This window comes from Gymnoscopelus braueri, assembly GCF_963280865.1.
Source record: "Gymnoscopelus braueri genome assembly, chromosome: 6".
Classification (NCBI taxonomy): Eukaryota; Metazoa; Chordata; class Actinopteri; order Myctophiformes; family Myctophidae; genus Gymnoscopelus; species Gymnoscopelus braueri.
The window spans coordinates 24,854,045-24,881,038 of record NC_137607.1 but is presented as its reverse complement, the minus strand read 5'-3'; the positions used below and the strand labels follow the sequence as shown (position 1 = coordinate 24,881,038).

Here is a 26,994-nt window from a genome sequence, read left to right as displayed (position 1 = left end):
GTGCATCACAAATGTTTTAATTATCAACATCAAGTAGCATAATTTCAGTCAAGTACTCTTAACATATGTATTCAAGCCATGTGGAACCCAATTTAGTCTATTTCAGAGATTTTCTTTAGACAGAGAGCAACTTCAACTGTTGAGAAAATATATATACTTTGTTAACCAATAATTCAGGACAACGGCAATGAGTATTGGAAGGATGTCAAAGTCCTCGTTGAGACCATACTGTATCTATGATTGTAGATACATTATGCTTCGCTTTGATTGAAATGTTTTATTTTGTACCCACCCCTAGCATCAGATCAGACACTTGTTGTATCACTCCCAGGTTGATTGTAATGTTTTTGTTTTGTTTTTTACAGCGAATGGCTTTCTGTCCCAGACCGGTGAAGGGGGAGGTCAGAGGAAGCAGCTACCGTATTCAGTTGAGACCCCTTATGGCTTCCACTTGGATCTGGACTTCCTCAAATATGTTGATGACATTGAGAAAGGCAACACTATCAAAAGGGTACACATCCACCGCAGAGTCAGGGGCCCCAAGTTCAGCTGCAGCACCCTGCCGAGGAACTTCAGCCTCCCTGGGCATGGACCCAGGCCTCCACCCAAGGAAAAGGACACTGTCTGGTCTGGAACTTCCACCCTGGGACCCAAGCCCAAGTCCCGGGTGACAGAGGTCCAACAAATATTTGACTTCAGGCCCAGCGATGGGGGTACAACCAGCCAGAGCAGCAGAGGGACATCAAGCCAGGTGACTACCTATGCCTCGACCAAGCCAAGGGAAGAAGCTGTTATGGGGACTCGGGGGCAGGAGCAGCATCTCCTGGGGTTTCAGAGTCGGCCAAACTTGCTCCGAGCCTCCAGTATGCCTGTCACTGCCCAGCATCGGAAAGGCTCTGACACTGGTAGTCCAGATCGTGTGCTGGGCACACCGGAGAATGGCTCGTCTGAGAATGTGTTCCGCGCCTCGCCGGAGATCACAGAGAGACGCTCTGTGCCTCAGGAACGCGTAGGGCTACACCAGCAGATCACGGTGGCTCTGAAGCGGGTTAGAGAGCTGGAAGAACAGGTCAGAACTATCCCACAACTCAAGGCTCAGATTTGCTCACTGAGAGAGGAAAGGGAAAAGCTGCTGGTTCAACTCCAGGCACAGGCCAAGGCCTCTGTCCTATCCTCTAGCCCAGTTCCAAGTACTGGACAGGGAACACACACTCAGCCCCAAGGGGCCGGAGCTTCAGGCTCGCTGTCAGTGGAGCAGCCAATATGCAAGGAGACACAGAGTGTAGCACAAAGCAGTGTGTCGCACAGAGAGAGGGAGACACATGAATCAGCACAGGAACGTGAGAGGCAAACACAGCCATTAGAGGAATCAGACCGCCAAAGAGAGAAGTTAGGTAGTCGATTAGAGCAACTATCACAGGACATAACTGTGCAGGAATCAGCAACACATAAAGTAGCAGAAGCTTGCAACAAGGATCTATCTAACGTCCACCACTTGCAGGAGAAGCTGGAGTTACTGGAGGCCAACTTAACCAAGGCAAGCCAAGACTTGGAGAGAACCAACTCACTTTTGAGTAATCAAATAGAAGAGAATAAGCTTAAAGAAGTGAAGATACTGCAGCTGAGCGAGGGAGTGAGAGTGGAGGTGTGTACGACAGAGAGAGACGGCAGAGCAAGGAGGGCGAGTGTGGACAGAGGAACAGAAACAGAGAGAGTGGATATCATCAACCAGGAGACGGAGACAGAGTCTACTAATAGGATTGATCAAGGAACGGATACAGAGAGGATTTGCATCAAAGTTTGTGTGTCCAGTGAAAATGTTGTTAGTGTAGATCAAGGAGCAGAAGCCGTAAGTGTTGACAGTCATGATGAGGTACCAGAAATAGAGGCTGCTGTGTGTCCAGTAAGATCGAGAGCCAACAGCGTTGATCGGAGCACAGAAACGGAGAGAGTTGACACTCAGGATCAGGTGACTGAGACGTCAGTAGCAGACAGGGTTGACCAGGTGACAGAGACAGAGGGAGAGGTGGCGACGGATCATCCGATGAGGCCAAGAGCCAGAAGTGTAGACCGGGGGACAGAGACAGACAGGGTGGACACCGTGGACAGGGTGACAGAGACAGAGGCAGCACTGAGGACAGATCAGCAGACAGAGACAGACAGAGACAGGCGGCCGGACAACAATCCAGTCAGAAATGTGGAGACGGAGAGTCAAGTTGCAGAAAGTGAGGGCAGTCAAAGCATATTGAACAGTGCTATTGTGTTGCGTGAAGCAGTGAGAGATGAGAATGCAATTGAAAGAGATGATAAAGATAACGAAGCCTGCGAAACTATGACCGTGGCAGAGGTTGATGAGGGGCATTCAGGTAGAGGTGAGAATGCGATTGAAAGAGATGAGGAAGATAAAGTAGCCAGGGACACTGTGCCCATGGTGGAAGTTGACAAGGAGCCTTCGGTTACTGTTACAGAAAGTTTATCCAATCAAAGTTTAGGTACAGATGTTGAGTCCAAAGAGGAAGGAGATGACAGCCGAACCATGGCAGCAGCAGAGGAAAATGGAGACTTGGAATCTAGGGTGTTGTGTTTTGTGACACAAATTGTTGAAACTGTGAAAGTTGCTTATGAGAATGAGGAGAAGCAGTCAACAGGTGAAATAGCTGAAACTGTGCAAGTTGCATCAGAGAATGCAGAGAAGCAGTCAACAGTTGAAATAGTTAAAACTGCGCAAGTTGCATCAGAGAATACAGAGAAGCAGCCAACAGGTGAAATAGCTGAAACTGTGCAAGTTGCATCAGAGAATACAGAAAAGCAGACAGCAGTTGAAATAGTCCAAACTGTGCAAGTTGCATCAGAGAATGCAGAGAAGCAGTCAACAGTTGAAATAGTTGAAACTGCGCTAGTTGCATCAGAGAATACAGAGAAGCAGCCAACAGTTGAAATAGTTGAAACTGCGCTAGTTGCATCAGAGAATACAGAGAAGCAGCCAACAGTTGTGGACAATGAGGCAATGAGCATTGTGACCAAAGAGACCCTGGTCACTGAGGCTGTGGTAGTAGTATCTGAGACTTCAGTCATGAAGACTGTTGCTCCAGTGAGACCTCAGAGAGGCCGGAGGCCCACACCTGAGCAGCCTCAATCACAGTCCCAGCCCCAGCCTTCACCGCCACAGCTTCAGGCTCCACCCCAACGTCCACGTAGGGGATCCAGTGAAACTCAATGTCAGCCACCTGAGCCCCAGAAGCCAACGCATACTCAGGCTCAGGAGCAGGCCCCATCTCAGTTACAAGCTGAAGCCCCTCCTCATCCTCGCAGGGGATCTAGTGAGACCCAAATTCAACAGTCTGAACCTCAGACGTCACCGCATGCTCCACCTCAAAGGCCTCCTGGGGAACGTAGCATCGCTCAGACACTGTCAGAATCCCAGATTCAGGCACAGGATGTGTCTCCGGACACGTGTTCAGGGTCAAGTGATTCTCAAACCCAACCACAACCAGACCAATCCCAACCCCAGGCACAGCCCTCTGCCCCCCAGCCGGACTCCAAAGAGGTCCAACCGCCACGCAGGGCATCTGGTGATTCCAAGACGCCTCGCCGTGGATCTGGTGTAATCAAGGCCCAGACTGCCCGCCGGGCATCAAGTGAGGCGCAGCCTCCGTCTCAGGGCCCTTCCAAGGGCTCTGGCGAAACTCAGTCCCTCACCAGAACCCGCAAAGGTTCTGGTGAGTCACATCCCGCTCGTAGAGGTTCCGGCGAATCACAATCCTCGCGCAGGGATTCCGTAGAGTCACAGTCTCTGCGCAGAGGCTCGGGTGAAGGTGCCCAACGACGTGGTTCAAGCGAAGCCCAAGCCTCCCGTCGGGAATCAGCAAGTGGCTCCAGTGAGTCTCCGACTTCTCCTGCGGCTCTGGGTCAGGTTGTAACCAGGTTAACGGGCCTGCTGGGGGAACAGTGGGCACAGCTGGGTAGTGGTTCTGGAGCTCAGCAGGGGTCCGGCCAGCAGGAGAGTCTCGGCACACAGAAGCAGGCTGTTGGAAAAGGAGTGTCGGCGGGGAAAGGAACTTCAGCCAAGCCTGCTGGGAAATCGGCAGCGGCGGCAGGAGGAGCAGCAGCGGGGAAGCCAGCAGGGAAGCCAGCGGGAAAGCCAGGCCCGTCCAAGATGAGCTCCATTCAGAGTCAACTAGTCAGCTCCCTCAGTGTCCTCTCTGCCTTCTACTCCCCGGGACAGAAGAGTGCATCAGCCAGCAAACAGCAAGAGCAAGGTAGGCCTGTTGAACCATTAAGACCTTCTACAAAATGTCTTCTAAATCCTAACAGTTTTTTGAAAAAACGTACGTTGCATATCAGTGATTCTCAAACTTTTTCAAGAAGCAAAGATTTGAGTTACAAATGTTTGCTTTAAAAATGTATATAATAAAATAGTTGCACAAATGTTCAAGATTTTTCAAAAATTGCAGATATACAAGCTCATAGCGCGGCACTCAAATAACGAAAGAAATCTAAAATGACACTTTCCCGGTCTTAATGGGTTAATCATTTACAGATGATCAGATTCAAAACATGTTATATCCCCAAATGACCTCATACACTGGTGCACAACTACATAAGAAAAATGTGGGCCTATTTGTGACGATCACAATCAGTGCAGTGGTCTTCATGTTGGGTTACAGATGGAAATGTAGCATCCAGCAACTATTAACTCATCTGTTATTAAATGGTTTTCACAGCAGAAAAAAAGCAAAAGTTCAATAAGGTTTGGACTCTGTGTCCCCCCCCCCCCCCCCCCCCCCGATTGAAGCAAAATGAACAAGCTGAAATTACAAGATAACAAGTATGACAAAAACGCTCCACTTCTGCAAAATCTTTGTTTCATTTCATGCTGTCTGAGTTCTCTCTCCTGATTGGATCAAATTGGTATGCCAACCTGAAAATGTATTTTCTGTTTACTAACTAGCTGCAGAGACGGGGAGTCCCCTGTTATTGAACAAACACTCTATAGCAATGAATTAAACACTTACAGACCCTTTTGAATGAAAGTAAGAAAATGTTTTAGCTGCAATGATTGTCCTTGTTTATATTAAAAATGTCCCCTCTATGCCATTTCATCCAGACTCAGTAATAATATTTCCTCTACTCTGAATGGTGTGTAAATATCCCTCTTTCACACAATCTAGGACAATATCAGGTTTCCTTGGTGGCTTCCTGCTATAATGAAATGAATGCTGAACTATCATTCAACCTCTTGAGGCTTTTCAAAACACTCGGATATTCCCTTCAATATTCTGTTATTATTTTCAGCCTGACAGAAAGTGAAATGCCATCAACCTTGTCATTTATCATCTCGCCAATGATGATTCCCCCGTAAACCGCTCTGTTGAAACTGTGCCAGCTGGACAGAGATTTATTTTCCTCATGGCCTGCCCTGACTCCATAGATTTCTATTGATTTCTATATATCATCGTTATCAGGGTTCCTTCCTGTCTTGGCCATTAACATTATAACATTATATAGCACAGTAGATATAGACACAAACACAGGCAGAAAGAGGGATAGACCAGTCTGCATGTTAGGGCTGTCAAATGAATATTCGATATAGAATATTATTACAATATTGGGAAAATATGTATATTCGAATATGAAAATTAATATTTGAATTATAAATAAAATAAAATAAAATAACGTTTTTTTTAATGTTTATTTGACAGGGACAATACAAAAAACAATGTATGAAGTTATAAAAACAAACAAAATATATGTTTTATTGGATACATGTTTTTTGTACTGTTTCTGTCAACAAAAAAACAAAATAATGTTTTTTTTTATAATAATAATAATATTCGAAAATATATTCGAATATCTGCAAACTTTTAAGACCAATATTCGAATATAATTTCTGAGGAAAGTTGACAGCCCTACTGCATGTCAGGAGTCATATTTTACTCATTCTCACCACATTGCAATAAGATAGGCCAGGGTTTATTTATTTGATTTGTCTTGGTTTTGAAATTCCAAAACTCTTCCAAAGAAATTCCTCCATTGACAGTGTGAAGGCTAGACTAAATCTGCTTTCCTTTCCTTTCCTACTTGCTTAAAGTGTTTGGACTTGTGTGACTTGGATAAGTTACATCTATGCCATTGTGACAGCCAGTAGCTAGAATGGCCCAATCAGAAATCTTCAGCTTTTTTCGTAAGTCATGTAATGTTTCCCAAATACATTTACGACCCGTTTTATTCTTCCCATTACTCTTTAGCATCTAGTACCAAATGTGAAAAATGCTCAACGGCATAATGGCCCCATGGGCAACTCACTGCTAATGTACATCTCTATCATAACACTAAGCCTTTGGTGTTCCGTCCTGACAGTACAGCTTTCTATGTGTCTGCAGAGTTTCAGATCACACAGTGGATGTACTGTATTGTCTAGGTCAGGTCAAGACCCCTCCCAAGTCTAACATAGCTATTGGCTGTAATAAGCAAAGGTGAGGCAACACATGTTTCAGAGCACGGGCTAAATGACACGGTTGGATGGCTTCCAAGTACACATCAAATATGTATTCCCTACTTGGCACATCTTCTCAGCTCACAGGCAAAAAGCCCCCCCCCCCCCCCCCCGCACACACACACACACACGCATAGACACACACACATCAACTGTGCCTTTATTACTTCCCTTGACATCTCCTTGTTGTGTTTTTGGCCCACAAGCTAAAGTACAAAATTGCTCTGCCATCACATTTATTTAATATTTAGAGTTCAATTTAAGTTCAGTTGGGAAGAGTGTGTGTGTGTGTGTGTGTGTGTGTGTGTGTGTGTGTGTGTGTGTGTGTGTGTGTGTGTGTGTGTGTGTGTGTGTGTGTGTGTGTGTGTGTGTGTGTGTGTGTGTGTGTGCGTGCGGCTGTGTTCGTGCGTGCGTGTGTCTGCTGCTCATCCGCAGACATATGCTTTGGTGCATGTTTACGCATCTTTGACATTTGAGAGTCCCAGTCTGGTTTCTATTACCCTGCTGCTTTACACAGCAGTGTTCCCACTCCTGCTGGAAAAGGATTCACTACTATCACAGCAGGAGCCAAAACTCCCTACTGTATCCAGTCATTGCAGTGTTCCTCATTAGCGTTGTCCGGTAGATATATATAGTGTAAACATAGCTCGTTTCCTGGATTTAATAAGACATACAGTACATTCAACCTACTGTATCAGCATTACAATAATTCCAACCACATTAATGTTGGCATTGGACAATGTTGTTACCATACCTAGGACCTTACTTTACTGAGAAACGTACTGTAATCCCATTTGAATGGTACTTTAATTGTTGTATAGCGCTGTGTGCCATTGTTTACTCACACTGATCTCATTAGGGTCTGTGTGTGGAATGTACAGATAGGGCCTCCAGGAGCCCATTTTTGTGCCAACACAGGGTTTCCACACCATTTGATGAGCTCTGCTGGCGTTTAATTATCTCCTCCAGCTGAAGGTGTGGCGAGAGATCATGTTCTCGCCCCTGTGTGTGTGTGTGTGTGTGTGTGTGTGTGTGTGTGTGTGTGTGTGTGTGTGTGTGTGTGTGTGTGTGTGTGTGTGTGTGTGTGTGTGTGTGTGTGTGTGTGTGTGTGTGTGTGTGTGTGTTAACCCAGAGCTAATCTCGCAAACCGTTGCACTATTCAGTGCCAAACTTTCTGTGCACGCTGTCAGTAGGCCAAGGAAGACACTCCCTGAATATTCTTTTCCCAATTTATCAATGACAACTTTGGTATTTAATATTTCAGTGAATGCATTCCCTCAGACCTACCGTTCCTCTGACTGGAGTACAATATGAAGGAGTAGCCTCTGATGTCCCCGTTCATACGGAAGTGATTACATGTCTGTGTATGTGGGTTGAGATGGCATTAGTTTAGAAGCTCTGCATTTGTTTGATTCTTTGTTTGTTTTTTGACAGCAGTTTTGCAATTCCTCAGACAGACAATCGCACACACACACACGCACAGACAATCGCACACGCACACGCACACACACACACACACACACACACACACACACACACACACACACACACACACACACACACACACACACACACACACACACCGCAACCAAAATAATGCACACACATACATTGCAAGTGCTGTTAGCCATGATGCGCGCACACATGTGTACACTAAGAAACCCAGGCACAGGATAGTACACATGCACACATACACAGAGAAGTGGTTATATTCACATGCACACATACACAGAGAAGTGGTTATATTCACATGCACAGGGAACTCAGACAAACACACTCACAATGAAACCTGAGAGAATCATTGGCAGTCTCTCTGCACATTGTAAATGGATGTGGACAGCTCCCGTGGAAGGTGATGGACAGTCCAAAAATCGCTTAAATTAAAGGACAATTGTTGGCAGACTGATATTGTGTTTTCTTCCAGTTTGCCCCAAAATTGTTTTGGAGGGGCTGTTTTAACGTCCTGTATCATTGGTTTTTTTTGGGTTTTTTTACGCTGGTGAATAATAGGAATGCATACTGTGGTATAGTGCTTCCAAAACCTAAATAAATGCAATAATAGAGCCTGACCAATGCCAGATTTAGTCAAACAAAATTCTAAAAAAGAAAAAGTAAAATTTAGTGACATGCCCAAAATAGGGACACCAGGTTGAAAGTGGTCAAAATTGGGACAAATCGGCTGCATACAGTAATCTTCGATAACGATGTCATCAAAAAAGTTAAATGGTGGCTGGTAGGCTACTGTATATCGGCCAGGTCAGGCTCTACAATATGACACCCAATCACTAATCACAGGCAAACTCACACGCACAGTAATATTTGCCTGTAACCTGATAACTCTCTCTCCTCCTCCTCCTCCTCTTCATCTCTCTCCCCTCTACTCCAGGTCTAAAGTCTATAATGAAGAAAAACGGCGTTGACAAGCAGGGGAACAGGGGAGCCAAGAAAAACCTGAAGTTTGTTGGGGTGAACGGAGGGTAAAGTATATATTTTTAATTAACATCCCATCTCCATTTAGTCTGCTGTGTGTGCTTGCTCTTTGTGAGGAGGACCTCTGGATTAATAGTTAGTTGCGAGCCAGTGTCGCGTGCCAAAAATACTGTAGCTGATCTACAAGCTCACGATGCATCATGCTACAACACGTTGTGAGCTTGTAATCTGCAATTTTTGGTGCGCAACACCGCCGTGCAACTAAGTATACTGTAAATCGGCCCTCCAAACACCAGGGATTACACATGTATCTTTTTTGCAGTTGTCAAGTTAATAGCTGTCCCCAGCCCCAAGGGAGGCTGAGAAGGATTAGTCAGTCAGCTAGAAAAGTATGGAAAGAAAACTAGCAAGTAATTCCTGAATCAAATATTAGGTGCTTCTTCTGTGAAAAAGCATAACATGAAATGGAAAGAGAATCTTTGCCAGCGGTCTTGGAATTCCACTATATTTGCTAGTGTGTTGAATATTGGTTTCTGGATTTGTAGATCAGTCTTCCATCCTACTGACCTTCCTTTATCGACACAAAACCCCAACCCTACCATTAAATAAATAAAGATTGTTCTTAATGATGCACTTCAGTGGGTTATACTGGCATTTCAGATCAGAACTGGTGGTTTGGACTACTTCATGTTACAGTATGGTTATTGTACGGTAGGCCTATGGCTGGTCACACACGCGCACACACACACACACACACACACACACACACACACACACACACACACACACACACACACACACACACACACACACACACACACACACACACACACACACACACACACACACACACACACACACACACCCACACACACACACACACACACACACACACACACACAGAGCTTTGACCTCACACTGCGAGATTATTCGATCTGTTTGGGAGCCAGCACTAGTTTACTGGCACTGCAATTAGACACCTGTATGTGTACACACACACACACACACACACACACACACACACACACACACACACACACACACACACACACACACACACACACACACACACACACACACACACACACACACACACACACACAGTAATTATCTCAGTCTCATGCTGTGTTCACTTTAGCAAAGGCTTCAAGTCATTTTCAATGGAAGCCAACTGCATGAAGCTACAAACTGACGCCTGACACTTGTCATCGTGTGACGGTCATCAGTATGCTGTACTTTGTTCAGCGCTCCAATGATGCAGTGAAGAGTAAATCAGTCTTTTGTTTCATAATTTCCACTCACCTCTCCCCACAAAACCAGTTGCCTTTAAACCTAAGCTTTTCATGTACAGTATACGGTGTGGTTTGAGCAACACTTAAACGGTGACTTGGCAGCGATGTAGCTGGTCATGCTTGATATACCATAATGCATACCAGAATGCAGACAGATTATTCTGCATCATGTTACCATAATGCAGAAGGATCGCTCATTCATTAACGTAATGCAGACAGTTCGTTGTCGATATACAGTAATGCAAACTGATCATTCATTCTGTTATCATAATGCATCAGAGGACATCTAAGCCACAACTTCTGTTTCATGTTGGAAACAGAAGTTGTCTGAAAGTATATAAACTACATCTTGAAAGCGAAATTACAATGTTGTTGAACAATGGGACACGCCATGCTTTTTTCTTTGTTCACCAACTAATCTTATTCTTTTGTCTGCTGGAGTGTGAAAGTTTCACCTTAAGGCGACAATTCTTACTTTTTTTTCAGCTAGGCCACAGCTGTATTATAAGTATTGTGTCCTGCTTGGGTTCATCCCTAATCATAAACATCATGGCTTTGAATCAGCCTCCTGTTGCGTTTCATCTCCTGCTTTCTACGCTCTATTTCCTGCCTGTTCCGACTGTGCTGCGGCAATAAAACGGCGATGACTTAAGGCTAAACTAGGCTCAAATCTAACACACCAGAGAGACTGTCCCAAAGCGTTCCTCCGTAATCTGTTTAGTGGTAAATGCCACTTGAATGGCTTATCATACAGAACAGTAACAAGTCAGAAGAGAGGGAGAGGGAGAGACGTACAGTGAAGAAGACTGAGAACTAGATAAAATCTCACAGTGGGAAATACATACTGTAGCATCACCTGTCATTGTCACAAAGGAACTTGAGGCCTTCATTGTCGAACGTACTACAGTATGGTCAACACTACATTTCCACTTCAGCCTCTTTGAACGGATTCTATTCCGGGTATTTAAGAGATGCACCAAGGTTTCAGTATAGATCTATGGACCTGTTTCTGCACAGAGATGGTCATTAAGTGCCATCTTACATGCACTGACACACATGTACATTTTAAACGTTGTATTTGAGTGTTTTACCATATTTCTATTTGTAACAAACTTTCCACTTGTTTAAGTATGTTTGTGCTTCTATTTTATTCTATTCTATTTTATTTATGAAGGGTTTATGAAGATCCACACGTGTTTAACCACTTACAAGCTACTCAACGTGTTGTGAGATTGTTGTTGGACTAGTTTCCTTCTTTCTTTTTTTTTTCTTATGGACATTTTTTGAACATTTTCACCTGTAATGTCATACCCAAAATAGGGATGCCAGGTCAAAAATATTTGACCTCTCAGCTAAGGCCTTCTATAGAGACAAGCTTCCTTGTGTGGACAGAAAACTTTGTGTTTGTCTCATCTGTAGATGTCTGTTCTGTCTATTCATGCTCTGCTGCTTGTTATGCATCTCTCTCGCTCTCTCTCTCTCTCTCTCTCTCTCTCTAACACACACACACACACACACACACACACACACACACACACACACACACACACACACACACACACACACACACACACACACACACACACACACACACACACACACACACACACACACACAGGCACACACGCATGCACACAGGTTATACATGCACATATATGCACATAGTCCTCTGAGTTCCGCTGGAATCCAGGGAATGTTGTGGCCGCTGAGTAGTAAACTGTGTGTGCGCCTGCGTGCGTGCGTGCCTCTCAACATAGCATGAATGAGCAGCATTCAATAAGAGACTTATCTGATCGTCGGCCCCACATATAGGTTCTTTCATACAGTATATCACAAGTAAGACGCGCGAACGCGGTAAGCGAACGCAAAAAAAGAAAAAAAAGAATGAAAAAAAATATTTAAAAAAAAGTAACCAATAAAAATGTTTTTTTTTTTTTTTCAAAAAATCTGCGTTAAAAGGAGCATCTTAGAAAAATACAAATTCACCAAAAAAAAACTTTGAATGTTTTTGAACAATTCAACAAAGTGTTTGAAGTGCCTGTTTCACCCACTTCCGGGGGGCGGAGCCAAAATCCGAGCCCGAAGTATTTGTTCGTAGACCCCCACTTAGGGGGGGTAGAAAAAGTTTCGGAGCGATTCGGGCACTTTTCATTTAACATGGGGTTTCAATGGGGAGTTTTTAGGAGCCTTCTCCGGGGCGTGGCTTCCGGGGGAAGGGGCGGGCTTCAACGCAACCTTGACAGGTGTGTTCAGTTTTCAAAGACCTTTCATTTGATGTATGGTACGTCTATATTGGACATTTACTTGGCTGCACACAGGGCTGAGGATATACTGCACACAGAGACACAGACAGAGATTACTGCACACAGAGACACAGAGACACAGAGAGACAGAGACACAACCCAAGCAGGGTTACATAGTAAGCTCCACTTGGTCGGAGGCGCGGCTTCGCCGCGCCTCCTCCCGCGTTCGCAACAACACACGTGCACAGTGCACACATACTCACACTCCCACACGCAAACACTCACATACAACATCCACACATGAACTAAATTATATCACCTGCTTTCATAGATAGAATTTGCCGTTACTGAACAAGGTTGGGTTTTGTTCAACACTGTGTGTGTGTGTGTGTGTGTGTGTGTGTGTGTGTGTGTGTGTGTGTGTGTGTGTGTGTGTGTGTGTGTGTGTGTGTGTGTGTGTGTGTGTGTGTGTGTGTGTGGTGTGTGTGTGTGTGTGTGTGTGTGTGTGTGTGTGTGCGCGCGCACCATGTTATGGATGTATGGGGCCACAGTTGTACTGGATCACTTTCACATGATGCTTCATAAACAATAAACAGGCTAATTGACTGTGATTGGCTGACTCTATTGGCTGACTCTATTCAACACTGTGATTGGCTAGCGAGGCACATGATGAAATTAATAACCTATAAATAAGACTATGCACTTAAAAAAAAAAAAAAAAATTAAGTGAGCTTCCATCACCGTGATGACCACACCGCTCACTTTTTTTAATGATGATGTGAGGGAACATGTTAAAATATGATGCAAAATGGGCATTTTTTAAATAAATGTACAATTTAAAGGCATTTAGGAGACTCTCATCCAGAATGTTTCAACCATTGCAAGAGGTTCTAGTTGGCATGTCAACAGAGTCAGAGGTCAAGCAATTATACAGTGCTAAGAAACCAATTACAATGCTACTGTAGGATAGCAGCTATAAAACAAACCACGTTTGTCCCTTCAGGATAAGGCCCGTGCAATAGGGCAAGTGAAGCTGGTGTTCCGTTACGCAGATTATGCATTATTTGGTGTCAGCCCTGGTACCATTTGCATGGGTCCTGCAACTTTGACATCTGTCTACTGGTACCGTTGTGCAAATCTTGCCTGTAAATCTATGGTTCCTCAGTGAAGCAAGGGTGAGGAACCGGTCTTCTTGGGTTGTTGTCTTCCTTTGACTTCACCAGTCTCACAGAACTTGGTCCTAAGTTTGTAAATGGTACCAGGGCTGATACCAAATAATACTGTCACTCTGCATAACGGAACACCAGCTTCACTTGCTCTATTGCACAGACCTTATCCTGAAGGGACAAACGTGGCATCTTTCCATGGGGGCAGTGTTGCTGCTTGGAGCATCAATACAAACTCAACAAAGTTGCAGAACCCATGTTCAGGTGCCAGTCAGTAACACACCTGTGACAGGCACACACCTGCCAGCAGTCGTGTGCTGGCAGATCGCTCAAAACAAGAGCGCTTACCAACAGAAGCATATTGGGGGATTTTGGCAAATCTTTGGGGGGCGCTACCCACACATTTGACTGTGTTACTCATTCCACGAATGCCCGATCCTTACAAGATGTACCTCGTTGTAAAGGTGACAATGATAATCAATGATAAAAATGATATAAAACACAATACCAAATGGTATTATTAAAGGGGAGAAATAAAACTTGTTGTGGGCAGTTTATTTGCAAAACTGTCCATCATTGACCAAATCTTACAATACACTACTGAGCCAGAAACCACACATGGCGATGTTAAGATGCCTCAATAAAATTACGTAGTGTGCACATCGAAAAACCTGTGACTAGAAAACAACCTGTGATACAGTATGTCTTCTTTTATCTTCCTGAACCGATTAACTGACGACGGTTTTTCACACGCTTTGTGGTTTGTTCACAAGCTGGTCCAGCCACCTCTCATTTCACCAAACTTCTGGATCCAGTTTGCAGTTTGCCTCCCATGCGTGTGAACTGGCCCATGGCCTGATCGTACCTTCATCTATAAAATACCTTGGGGTTGCTATGCTGTACAGTTTTCCATCGGGAAGCCGGTGTTTGTTGATCTAAACAGGTACTAGCTTCCCTGATTGGCCAACCCAACACACTCAGGGATTGGCCAGGACTCGTGTGATGTTTGTGCTGCTGGATATCTAAGTGGTACTGTGCATTGATACTTAATTCTCTTACGGGGCAGGGCTGGACCGATCCATTTTAAGCTATGGAGTTGCTGGTGTATAGAATGTTACTTTAATCTCAAATCTACAGAGTTGCTGGTGTATAGAATGTTACTTTAATCTACTTGAATCTACAGAGTTGCTGGTGTACAGAATGTTCCATTGGGCGGTCCACATGTGTCCTACTGGAGAACCAGCACGAGAGAGAGAGCCTCGTTGTGACCCACGACCTCTTGTGTTGGTGGGACACTGCGTTTACGCCTTTGAAGATGTCAAGCAAAGTGATGAAATTGCTGTGCACATCTTCAACACAGTGTCTTTACGTTGGACAACGTTGCCCCCAGTGAGAAATGGGAGAGAAGAATGTCCCTTTGAAGTTAACCCCATTCGCGATGGCCACACAGCTGTGCTGATAGAAGATACTGTCTACTTCTGGGGAGGCGATCCTTTCTCCAATGTACTCTATGCATTTGATGTGGACACCCACACATGGTTCAAGGCCAAGCATTCTGGGACTGTTCAAGAAGGGAGGATGATGCACTCAGCCTGTGTCTTGGAGAAGGTCATGTATATCTGTGGAGGATACGACGCTGTTGTTCTTGCTTCTGGCCTTTTGCTCATTAATGACATGTGCAAGTTGGACACCACCACAATGGTCTGGTCTTTAATTAACACCAGAGGCACTCCACCATATATTAAACATGATCACTCTGCCACCATCATCGGGACAAAGATGTTTGTATTTGAGGGCCAGATACACTGGAGTGAAAATAACATTGGAGTGTTCGACACAGAGACCAACTGCTGGCTGAGAATGTCTTCTGCAAAACCTTTTCCTAAATTAATGTGTCATTCAGCCTTTGCCTACAATGGAGAGCTGTACATATTTTGTTGCAGAAGAGAGAAAGAGCCCTACATTGTTCCGTACTTCAATGGAGAGCCGCACAGATGTCCTGCTGATCCGATTATCAATGATCTGTGGAAATTCAATCCAGAGACCTTCTCCTGGAAGAAGGTTGAGCCCAAGGGGGACGGCCCGGGTCCAGGGTTTCATCATTTGTGCTGTTGTGTGGTGGGAGATCGTATCATCCTCTTTGAAGGACATGTAGAAGAGTCCGTAATCGCTGATGACCTGTACATCTTAGACTTTAATCCTAGTCTCAAGGCGTTATGTAAACTAGCAGTTATTCAGTACGGTCTGGAGCAGTCAGGACTCACTCATGACGTCAGATGGGAACTGGCAGCCATGATAAACAAACGGTGAGCCCATGAAAACAAGACCAGGAGACCTGGTTCTGCCAGACCCAGAATGAAGTCCTAGTATATAACACACCTACAAACCACTTTATAACTGAAAAGCATAAATCATTTTTAGAATCAGCCTCAGATCTAAATGCGTAGTAACAATGGCTGTTTGATGGTTGATTTGATTGTGGTTGCTTGCATTAAATTCATTTACAACTTATTGCTGTTGTCCGCTAGATTACTTTTAGGCAGTTTTGTTCCGCATAACTTATTTCATAGATTTATTACTACACAAACAGCATAGTAAATTACCTACACTTATTAAATACTGAACTCAAAGCTCTTCTGCCATATTTTTGACAATAAAATTGTTTTAAAAAAATTGTGAGCCAGTAGGTTACAGCGGTACGTCCTCCCGGTGGGGGCTCCTCACTGGGAGGTGAGCCAGTAGGTTACAACAGTACGTCCTCCCAGTGGAGGCTCCTCACTGGGAGGGTGAGCCAGTAGGTTACAACGGTACGTCCTCCCAGTGGAGGCTCCTCACTGGGAGGTGAGCCAGTAGGTTACAGCGGTACGTCCTCCCAGTGGAGGCTCCTCACTGGGAGGTGAGCCAGTAGGTTACAGCAGTACGTCCTCCCAGTGGAGGCTCCTCACTGGGAGGTGAGCCAGTAGGTTACAACAGTACGTCCTCCCAGTGGAGGCTCCTCACTGGGAGGGTGAGCCAGTAGGTTACAGCAGTGAGTCCTCCCAGTGGGGGCTCCTCACTGGGAGGTGAGCCAGTAGGTTACAGCAGTAGGTCCTCCCAGTGGAGGCTCCTCACTGGGAGGTGAGCCAGTAGGTTACAGCAGTACGTCCTCCCAGTGGAGGCTCCTCACTGGGAGGTGAGCCAGTAGGTTACAGCAGTACGTCCTCCCAGTGGAGGCTCCTCACTGGGAGGTGAGCCAGTAAGTTACAGCAGTACGTCCTCCCAGTGGGGGCTCCTCACTGGGAGGTGAGCCAGTAGGTTACAGCGGTACGTCCTCCCAGTGGAGGCTCCTCACTGGGAGGTGAGCCAGTAGGTTACAGCGGTACGTCCTCCCAGTGGAGGCTCCTCACTGGGAGGTGAGCCAGTAGGTTACAGCGGTACGGCCTCCCAGTGGGGGCTCCTCACTGGGAGGTGAGCCAGTAGGTTACAACGGTACGTCCTCCCAGTGGGGGCTCCTCACTGGGAGGTGAGCCAGTAGGTTACAGCGGTACGTCCTCCCAGTGGAGGCTCCTCACTGGGAGGTGAGCCAGTAGGTTACAACGGTACGTCCTCCCAGTGGGGGCTCCTCACTGGGAGGTGAGCCAGTAGGTTACAGCGGTAGGTCCTCCCAGTGGGGGCTCCTCACTGGGAGGTGAGCCAGTAGGTTACAGCGGTACGTCCTCCCAGTGGAGGCTCCTCACTGGGAGGTGAGCCAGTAGGTTACAGCGGCACGTCCTCCCAGTGGAGGCTCCTCACTGGCAGGTGAGCCAGTAGGTTACAGCGGTACGTCCTCCCAGTGGGGGCTCCTCACTGGCAGGTGAGCCAATAGGTTACAGCAGTACGTCCTCCCAGTGGAGGCTCCTCACTGGGAGGTGAGCCAGTAGGTTACAGCAGTACGTCCTCCCAGTGGGGGCTCCTCACTGGGAGGTGAGCCAGTAGGTTACAGCGGTACGTCCTCCCAGTGGAGGCTCCTCACTGGGAGGTGAGCCAGTAGGTTACAGCGGTACGTCCTCCCAGTGGAGGCTCCTCACTGGGAGGTGAGCCAGTAGGTTACAGCAGTACGTCCTCCCAGTGGAGGCTCCTCACTGGGAGGTGAGCCAGTAGGTTACAGCGGTACGTCCTCCCAGTGGAGGCTCCTCACTGGGAGGTGAGCCAGTAGGTTACAGCAGTACGTCCTCCCAGTGGAGGCTCCTCACTGGGAGGTGAGCCAGTAGGTTACAGCGGTACGTCCTCCCAGTGGAGGCTCCTCACTGGGAGGTGAGCCAGTAGGTTACAGCAGTACGTCCTCCCAGTGGAGGCTCCTCACTGGGAGGTGAGCCAGTAGGTTACAGCAGTACGTCCTCCCAGTGGAGGCTCCTCACTGGGAGGTGAGCCAGTAGGTTACAGCAGCAGGGGCGACACAGAAATGTGTGGAGAGGGTTAATCAATTGGCAGAATGACTACTTTGGGGAGGAAAAAGGGAAACATACATACAACATATTGGCTACCCTGAATTGTAATTTAAGTATAAGCATAGCGCCATTTTTTGAGCAGTGTAGCCGCTCCTATAAGTGGGTTTGGGACCGTCGTGAAAAGACTGTCGTGAAAATTTGTCTTTCGCTGTACTGTGATTGGCTGACTCTATTCACACCCTTTGCTCAGTACTGTGATTGGCTAGCGAGACGCATGATGAAATTAATAACCTATAAATAGCACCACGCACAAAAAAAATACTTTTTTTTAAAAGTGAGCTCCCATCACTGTGATGACCACTGTTGTTGCTAAATAACACCGCTCACTTCACACTGGGTGTGATTTTTTTTTGTTTTTGTCACATTCCTATGCCAAAAATTTGATGACCAGCGGACCGGTAGGCAGCGGTTCCAGTAGGAGACACAAAGGAGACTCTTTGTGTCTCTTACCGGAACCGATGCCAGTTGTCAAATTATTGGCTTAGGAATGCGACAAAAACAAAACAATATTCATGAATTCAAGTCTCCATGGGGTGACTAATCGATCGATTTAAAAAAAAAGGTCATTTTGGAGGTGAACTATCCCTTTAACTGTGTTTCTATACTCCCCAGCTATGAGACCACATCCAGTGAGGAGTCCAGCGGAGACGAGAAGAGCCGGCATGAGAAGGAGGAGGAGGAAGAGGAGGAGGAGGACAGCTCTGAACCCGAGGTAGAGCGGGAGAAGGAGCCTCAGGCAGCGGAGGAGCCCAAGGAAGCAGCCCTGTTGCAGGAGGAGACAGCCGAGGCTCTCGCCCGGGGAGGAGGTGCCGTGTCTGGGGAGAAGGAGGCTGAAGGAGGCCTGCAGGCTCCAGAGGGCAGCCTGGAGTTCCAGGAGGAGGGAGCCACAGGGTGAGACACACAGGGAAGGATATCTAGATCAGTGGCTCTCAAAGTGGGATCCAGGGACCCCTCGGGGGTCCTTGAAGGGGTTCCAGGGGGTCCCCAGCTAAATGTGTTAATATAGCATCACAATCAGTTTAAGCGCTTTAACGCGATGCATTAAAGCTCATAGCACGATGCGTTGTGATCTTGTAGATCTGCTATTTATGAAAAATGTTGAAACATTTGGAGTGTTTTGGAATCCTCTCTTCTGGGGGTCCCTGGCACAAAATATTTTCAGATGGCGGTCCGAGGCCTAATACATATGCATTTGGGGGTCCTTAACATGAACATTTTTGAGAATCACTGATCTAGATGATGACGTTGTCTTTCGGTTTCAGTGCGAGGGTTGTCAGCTAGAGACAATGCAGTGCTTTGTTGCTGTCCAGCTGCAGCCTATAGGCTGCATGAGACAGGTGCTGAATGATGCTGCAATATTGACCGAACGCACGCACACACACACACACACACACGCACACACACACACACACACACACACACACACACACACACACACACACACACACACACACACACACACACACACACACACACACACACACACGCACACACACAGTTCTGCCCCCATAAGCCAAATAGCCAGCAGCATTGTCCTTCTCACCGGTCGCTGGTCCCTGAGTCAATCAACTGTCTCAGGTATGTGGAGGCTGGGGGCGTAGGAACCACACATTAGATGGAACGGTGGGCTTTTTATTAAACAATCACTCACCACCTGTCTCTCTGTGTGTGTGTGTGTGTGTGTGTGTGTGTGTTACTATAGTTGAGGGCCAAATATTCCCGCAAGTATAGTAGAATTATAGTAGAACATGGGGCCTCGGTCACAAAGCTCTTTCTACAATATTTTAGTGTAGCCAATGTGGGATTCACGAAACGTCTCCATAGATGTATCACATGATGAATCCCACCAATCAAAATTGTGTTGTCATTTATTTGTTAATCATTTGCATAGATCATGCACGGAAGGTTAATGTTAACAAGAAGAGGAGCCTGCCCCGTAGTACGTCATTGATGCTTGTGAGGTTGTAGATCTGGTGTATTTGGCAAGCGAGTCCCTCGCGCGATGGATTATCAGCTCAGCTGAACTTTTGTGTGAGTGGCTAAACTAAAGTATTGCTCTTATGTGTAAATGAGAAGAAGTTTTCCAAATTGTTTTCCAAAGTTTAAGCAGCAATGTCACAGGACCCATTGACCACTCTCGGGCAGAAATGTGTCACACAAAAGTAGTGAAAATAGCAGCTGTACAAGTTGCTTGTAGATCGGCTATTTTCACACATTTTTTTTGTATTACTTAAAAGGAACGATTTTTGGACATACAGGTTTTCCACCCGACAGGAACGATGAGCATAATAACACCTCAGTCGCTCACTGTGTTGTCATGTCTTTTTGTTCAGAGAACAGGTTAACCAGACCTTCATAGATGCCTGCCTTTATGTCAAGGATCGCATGGAAGAGGTTTCTTCTCCAGATAAAGAAATGGTAAGGATTCCCTCCGTCCTTCTGATTGTTGTGAATCAGTGTACCTTCTGAGGACATCGAGGTGTGTTTGTGTACATGCCATGTGGTGTTTTTATCTTCATAGTAAAATAAGAATGATTATGGCATCAGGGTAAATGCTCACTATACCATTGACCACATTCACATGGCAGCCATTTTGCTCTCATGTCATACTCGACAGGGTGGGCTTGGCCCTGTCGTATTATATACATTATATACAAGAGCAAAATAGCCACGTTGTGAATATGGTAAATTCCTGGTTTTAAACCTAGAAACGTAGATAAAGATTCCAAAATGCACAGCTCTACAACTGTTAACCACATGAACCCTAGCGTTACTATTCTTGGCATGCCATAATAGGCGAACATTAGGCAAAAAAAAAAAGTATATAATGAGCTTGCAGATAAGCTTTTTGGCGAAGAGATTTAGTGTAAAGGGTCAAAAGGAGGGGACCAAGTACTGTACAGAGCCCTGGGGGACCCCAACGAATTGTATTGGGGTTAAAGGAGAATTCCGGACATTTTAAGTGTTATCTTTGATGTCTCGTTACTCACCTACCGACGTAAAAAGTGGCATTGTTTTTTTTCCAGAGATTCCCCTGTCGTCATTTTTTCAACCCCCTCCGTTGTCATAATGGGAGCGCGTGGCTTAGGGAAATTCGTCTATTATAACCGATGCAAAGTTATTTTTTTCTCTACTACTACTCATTGTAGAGTCTCATGATAGTCAAACATGCGCTGAAAGTTCCTGAGAGGCTACCGGTAACGCCGAACGATTTAACACTGGTTGCTTGTTTCTTTCCAGAACCTGGCAACTTGGTGTTGCCAGGTAGAGAAACAAGCAACCAGATACTTTGTATCGGTTATAATAGACGAATTTCCCTAAGCCACGCGCTCCCATTATGACAACGGAAGGGGTTGAAAAAACGACGACAGGGGAATCTCTGGAAAAAAACAATGCCACTTTTTACGTCGGTAGGTGAGTAACGAGACATCAAAGATAACACTTAAAATGTCCGGAATTCTCCTTTAAGACTATAAATGTGGTGGGCATGGTGGAAATGGAACCATTAGGTGTGTATTGTCTCTCTCAGCGTCAGGTTCTGTTGGTGCTCTATCAGGAGTGGTTCAAAGTGTCCAGTCAGAAAGACTCTCTGGCCGACACCGTCACCTTATACCTGCGACGGGTGGGCTTGACCACACCAACCCTGCTGCCATACGTTGTTAACCTGACGGATGGCAATGGGAACACAGCACTCCACTACAGCGTGTCTCATTCCAACTTCCCCGTGGTCAAACTGCTTTTGGATACAGGTGAGAGCGTGAGATGCATAGACATACTGTACAGTCTAGTTGGGGTTGGGTAGAATCCACCAAAGCGTTTTTTTGGCCTGAGCCCAGTGTATGCTTTGAATGGGTTTCAATGGGAGATTTTTTACAGTATGCTACAAACGGCAGTAGCATGACAAGGCGCTGAGCTGTGCACGCTTAGCGTTTTAATCTGGTCGCCGGCAGTATGCAATGTAAGAAACAATCGGACAAAGCGATGTCAACGAGGACTCTTCATTGTCGTGTACTGGCAGTGTACACAAAAAGTTTGGCACCAACTTGTCCAACAGTTTGCAAGATAAGCCGCGCACTAGTGATGCGCGGGTCGACCTATAACCCTGCGGGTTGACCCGTAACCTTGCGGATCGGGGCAGGTTAGGGTCACAAGCTCATTTTGGCAGGTTGACCAACACAAAATCATTGAACTTACCCTTACCCTTACCTCTTAACTGCAAGATGATGTTATTTAAATCAAATTGTAATATTTTTGTATTATTTATTTAAATGTTTTTAATGGTGAAAAGACATAACAGGACACAAGTGACATAAATTACATAAAATGCATCTTTAATAGTTTGACTCTGGATAACAAAACAATTTCAGCTCTCAGTCAGTCGCTGAAAATAGATCCATGCTAACAGATGAACAGACACGCATCTGATAATCTGTGAAACTATGAAGCTTTTAAACATAAATGTATAGTAGATGAAAATAAACACTAAACAATAAACGTGATTCAACTACATGTTGCACTCCTGCTTGGCTGTGAAAAGGTACGGTGTTGAGGAGACAAACGAGAGACAAACATTACTTCACAGAGATGCACTGTCACAGACAGTAGGCCGATTGTGCATTACACGTCACTCAAAACCGCTGAAAATCTTCCCAACATGTTTCTTGTGTGTGTTCAGGCTTATGTGAGACAGATAACGTGAACAAGGCAGGCTACACAGCGGTGATGTTGGCCGCGCTGACGGCTGCAGAGAGCCCCGATGACCTGGAGGTGGTGCTACAACTGTTGAAGCGGGGAGAGGTCAACGCCCGATCCAGCCAGGTACAGTATGCACACAAACACACATGCAGGTGTTTGGGCAGATGGAAGTATGAATGGATGATTAGTGGTAGAGCAAACTGCTTGGGAATCAGAGGGTTTCCGGTTCTATGCCCTGCTCCTCCTGGCTTAATGTCCAAGTGTCCTTGAGCAACACACTGTTGCCTTTGCCGTCTGTGTGTGTGAATGGGTGAATGTAAGGTACCCTGTAAAGTGCTTTGGAGAAAGACGCTGTATAAATGCACCATTTACCATTTTTGCATGCACATTTTACATACATACCTTTGCCCACTATGTACAGAAACTCACTATGTACAGAAACTCTCACACACTCAAACGCACACACATACACACATACACACACGCACACGCACACAAACATAATCGCACACAAATATCTGCACTCAGTGGCCACTTTATTAGGTGGATCTGCTCGTTAACACAAACAGCCTGGCTGCAACCATAGACTATAAAAAGTAACGGACTTATAGTCACCGTGACGTCACGTCAAGTCCCATTTTCAAGCGTTGAGTTCAACAACAGCATACCTTGTTTATTGAGAACAAACCCCCCTTAGGAAAAGGTTTACTAAGGTAATAAATCAAGTGAGAAGTATGGTAATTTTCATCGACTGCATACAATCAGACTTCTTTTTGCAACCTGCTGGCCATTAGATCAGTGGCGTAACGCAGAATCGTGGGGCCTCCCCGCGGGAGTTTCACGTACATGCACACGTGCGCAGCGCGCGTGCATTTGCGTGCACAACCTAATTCGGGTCTAATTCGGGTCTAATTCGGTTCTATTTGACCAATATAAATCAACTTTTTTCTTTTTTTTTGCTGTAAAAATATTTGTATCAGCGCAGGCGGGGCCCCCCCTGCTGGTGGCCCCCCCGCACCGCATCACTTGCTACCCCTCCGTTACGCCACTGGATAGAATGCAGGTTTAAGACACTTAAGATGTGCTCAGATCTTTTTCTTGTGTGGCGTGAATAAGGCGAACGGGAATGAAGCAACGCGTTTTTTTTTTTTTGCGTTGAACGCACCTTTCGGCATTGGCCTCATGTTTCAGACTGGAAGCTTTCTGCTTAGCTGGAACAGATTATTTACAGTGTAGGGCAAGCAGACAGGCTCAAGAGATGAGACATTGGGCGAATGGGCAGGATATGCATGTGATGTAGGCAGCGTGGAGCGTGGTGTGGTGATTGATGCCAGACATGGTGGTTCCAACTACATGTTGCACTCCTGCTTAGCTGTGAAAGTTTTTTCAAAAACTGATTTAGAAGAATCCCCATAAAGCAAAGATTTGAGTTAAACATGTTCGCTTTACAAAGTATGTATTCTAAGATTTGCACACATTTTCACAATTTTGATCTACAAGCTCATGAGCTTGTAGATCTGCTATTTTTGAATAGTCAAAGTATAAGATAATGGTTAAAATCTAAAATGACAGATGCTTTCCCCGGTCTTAATGGTTCAAGTCAAGAGGAAGGCCACATGTGCACCACGACAGTGGAGGGAAAAGCGGCGCCTCGACTGAACTCACAACTCATTGAACGTTGAAGCAGAAGAGGGTGGGGCACTTAATTAGTTGCGCCTACTATGGATTGTATAAAGGTGCATGTACACCCATCAAATGTAATGTGCTAAAATGGGCATGCTCACTTGCACAAAAACACAAATGGGCGTACATTCTTGAATACATTAATTCTCCTCACCACGACATGCTTCTTTGTGGGCATGTCTGCAGAAAGGAACGTATTAGTCTATAAGCCCGGGGCTTACCAGTAATCCACATCTGTAAAACTCAGTTGACAGTGACCTGCACTCAGCCTAGCAGTCATCATCATCACCTCCACCTACGTTGCTCTGTTCATTTTGTTTCCCCTTTTCTTTCTCCAGTTATCTCCTGTTTTACTCATCTTTTACCCATTTACACCATTCTCTTGTCCCTCCTTCCAATCTCCTCCCAAATCACATTCCTCCTTGCCTTTCTCTGCATACCTATCCAAACCACATACCTGTGTGTGTCTCTCTCTCTCTTTCTCTAGGCCAGCCAGACCGGGCTCATGCTCGCAGTTAGCCACGGTCGCGTTGCCATGGTGAAGTTGCTGCTGAGCTGCGGTGCGGACGTCAACGCCCAGGACAGGGACGGCTCCACGGCCCTGATGTGCGCCTGCGAGCACGGACACGCAAACATCACCAGTCTGCTGCTGGAGACCGGACGGTGTGACACCGGCCTCACTGATAAGGTACACCGCTTTCCCTCCGGGTAGAGTTGAGCTCCTTTTGCATATGTGCGCGTGCAGAAAAACAAAAAGCAGCCTACCGTTTTCTCATGAGTGCTGAGCGCACACATTTTCTAATTCATACAGTGCCGGAAATTTGTTTTTGGCAAGCATCACAGTATAAATTAGGCTTTAGCCTCTAGTTGGGACACTGCTAGTCACTATGTCAGTGGCCTCAGCAGACCGGTATACTATGTTATACTGTAGCGGGTTTCATGTTGACTTGTTACAAGATTGTTCCAGACTACTATATTATAGATGGATATTTAAGGACATGGGTGTCATTAATCTTGCTTTTGTTGTAGGGCCTTTTCATTAATTTAGATGTTGAAATGTTTTTGTTGATTCTCTTTATGTTCTTATTTCACACTGCACTTTTTGCATGTCTTGTTTTTGTACTGTGGTGTTCTTTGATTTTCTTTTTCTTTTTATGTAAAGCACTATGTGCACAAGCGCTACATAAATAGTAAAAAGTTCATTATTATTATATTAGACTGGTGCGCTTCGAGCACCGGTCTACTCGGGGACCACGCAAGTCGGAAACAATGTAAATCGGGGAGAATGCTAGTTGGGAATGCATGTCCCAGCGGGTTATGCAATGCCCATTATACCTGTTGTCAGAGTACTGTTAGAGTACCCAGTGCGGTACTCGAGAACGATGCAGATCAGGAACGATGCAGGATGGGAACCAGTTGTACTTGTTGTCAGAGTACCCGTTGTACCCATTCTCAGAGTACACAGTGCAGCACCGACCGGCGCGCTGGGGAAAACTGTCCCGGGGGCACCGAACCGGGTTGTAGTTCCGGGCACCACACATTGTTAATCCGGCCCTGGATAGATGGCACCCTTTAATATTTGTATGCCTGGCTCCTTGAACTACTGGACCCATGTTTCTGAGGTGCAGATGCTAATGGAGGATCTTCAACTTATGACAATACTGCCACTTGCTGGATAAGCAGCAGAATTGCAATGTCTTTCATTTGAAGCAGTGACACTGACATGTGGCTTGTGCTTTGTCCCCAGGACGGCCAGACGGCCCTGGTGGTGGCCACAGCAGCCCCCCACCAAGACGTTGTTGACCTTCTGAAGGCCCACGACGAGGCCAGAGCTTCTGCCTCTGCCTCTGCCACAGCCCTGGACTGAGGCCCCCTGACTCATCTTTACTAGCCCCTTGCCTCTTGCAACATCTGCCACCTCTTACTCGCCAAGCCCCTCCCCCCTCTACCAAATCTAGTGAACACAGGCAGAATCCATCGCACTGCCAAGGCTGCTTCACTCTCTCTCTTCCTAGCAGTGATATAGTGCTGCTACTGTAGCTGAGCAGCTGGGTATATTGTCTTACGGAGTGAACCATGAACTTAAAGGGTGATTTATAGTTGCACGCTGTGTTACGCACCAAACATAGCTAATCTTGCTATTTTAGGTGTGCGACACAAAAAAGGCATAACACTCTAGTGTCAAAGATAATTAGACTGTCAGGTGAGATTACAATGCCCATTTAAAAATAATGGATATATATCTATCTATATATCATATCTATCTCTCTCTCTCTATATATATATATATATATATATATATATATATATATATATATATATATATATATATATATATATATATATATATATATATATATATACACACACACACACACACACACACACAATGTATACTCCTGACTTCACAACTGCTGCAGGAGCTTACATCCAAGCCTCATTCAGTAACTCCTTTGATTCTTGAGCTTCAAATAACATTTTCCCACCATATCGCTGCCAACGTTCCGTGTGGGTGTTTACGAC

General features: G+C 45.7%; 1 protein-coding gene across 3 annotated transcripts in view; it reads left to right on the top strand.

Moving 5' to 3' along the window:
* kank4 (KN motif and ankyrin repeat domains 4) overlaps positions 1–26,716 on the top strand; it is an 89,871-nt gene extending 63,155 nt beyond the window's left edge. For all 3 annotated transcript variants that reach the window (XM_080431687.1, XM_080431688.1, XM_080431686.1), the window contains 8 exons: positions 366–4,259; positions 8,883–8,973; positions 18,706–18,984; positions 20,427–20,511; positions 21,623–21,842; positions 22,769–22,911; positions 24,959–25,159; positions 26,219–26,716. In XM_080431687.1, coding sequence (XP_080287813.1) covers positions 366–4,259; positions 8,883–8,973; positions 18,706–18,984; positions 20,427–20,511; positions 21,623–21,842; positions 22,769–22,911; positions 24,959–25,159; positions 26,219–26,338 — 5,033 coding nt within the window. In that variant the 3' untranslated portion in view covers positions 26,339–26,716. The remainder of the gene's footprint in view (positions 1–365; positions 4,260–8,882; positions 8,974–18,705; positions 18,985–20,426; positions 20,512–21,622; positions 21,843–22,768; positions 22,912–24,958; positions 25,160–26,218) is intronic.
* The last annotated feature ends 278 nt before the right edge of the window (positions 26,717–26,994 follow it).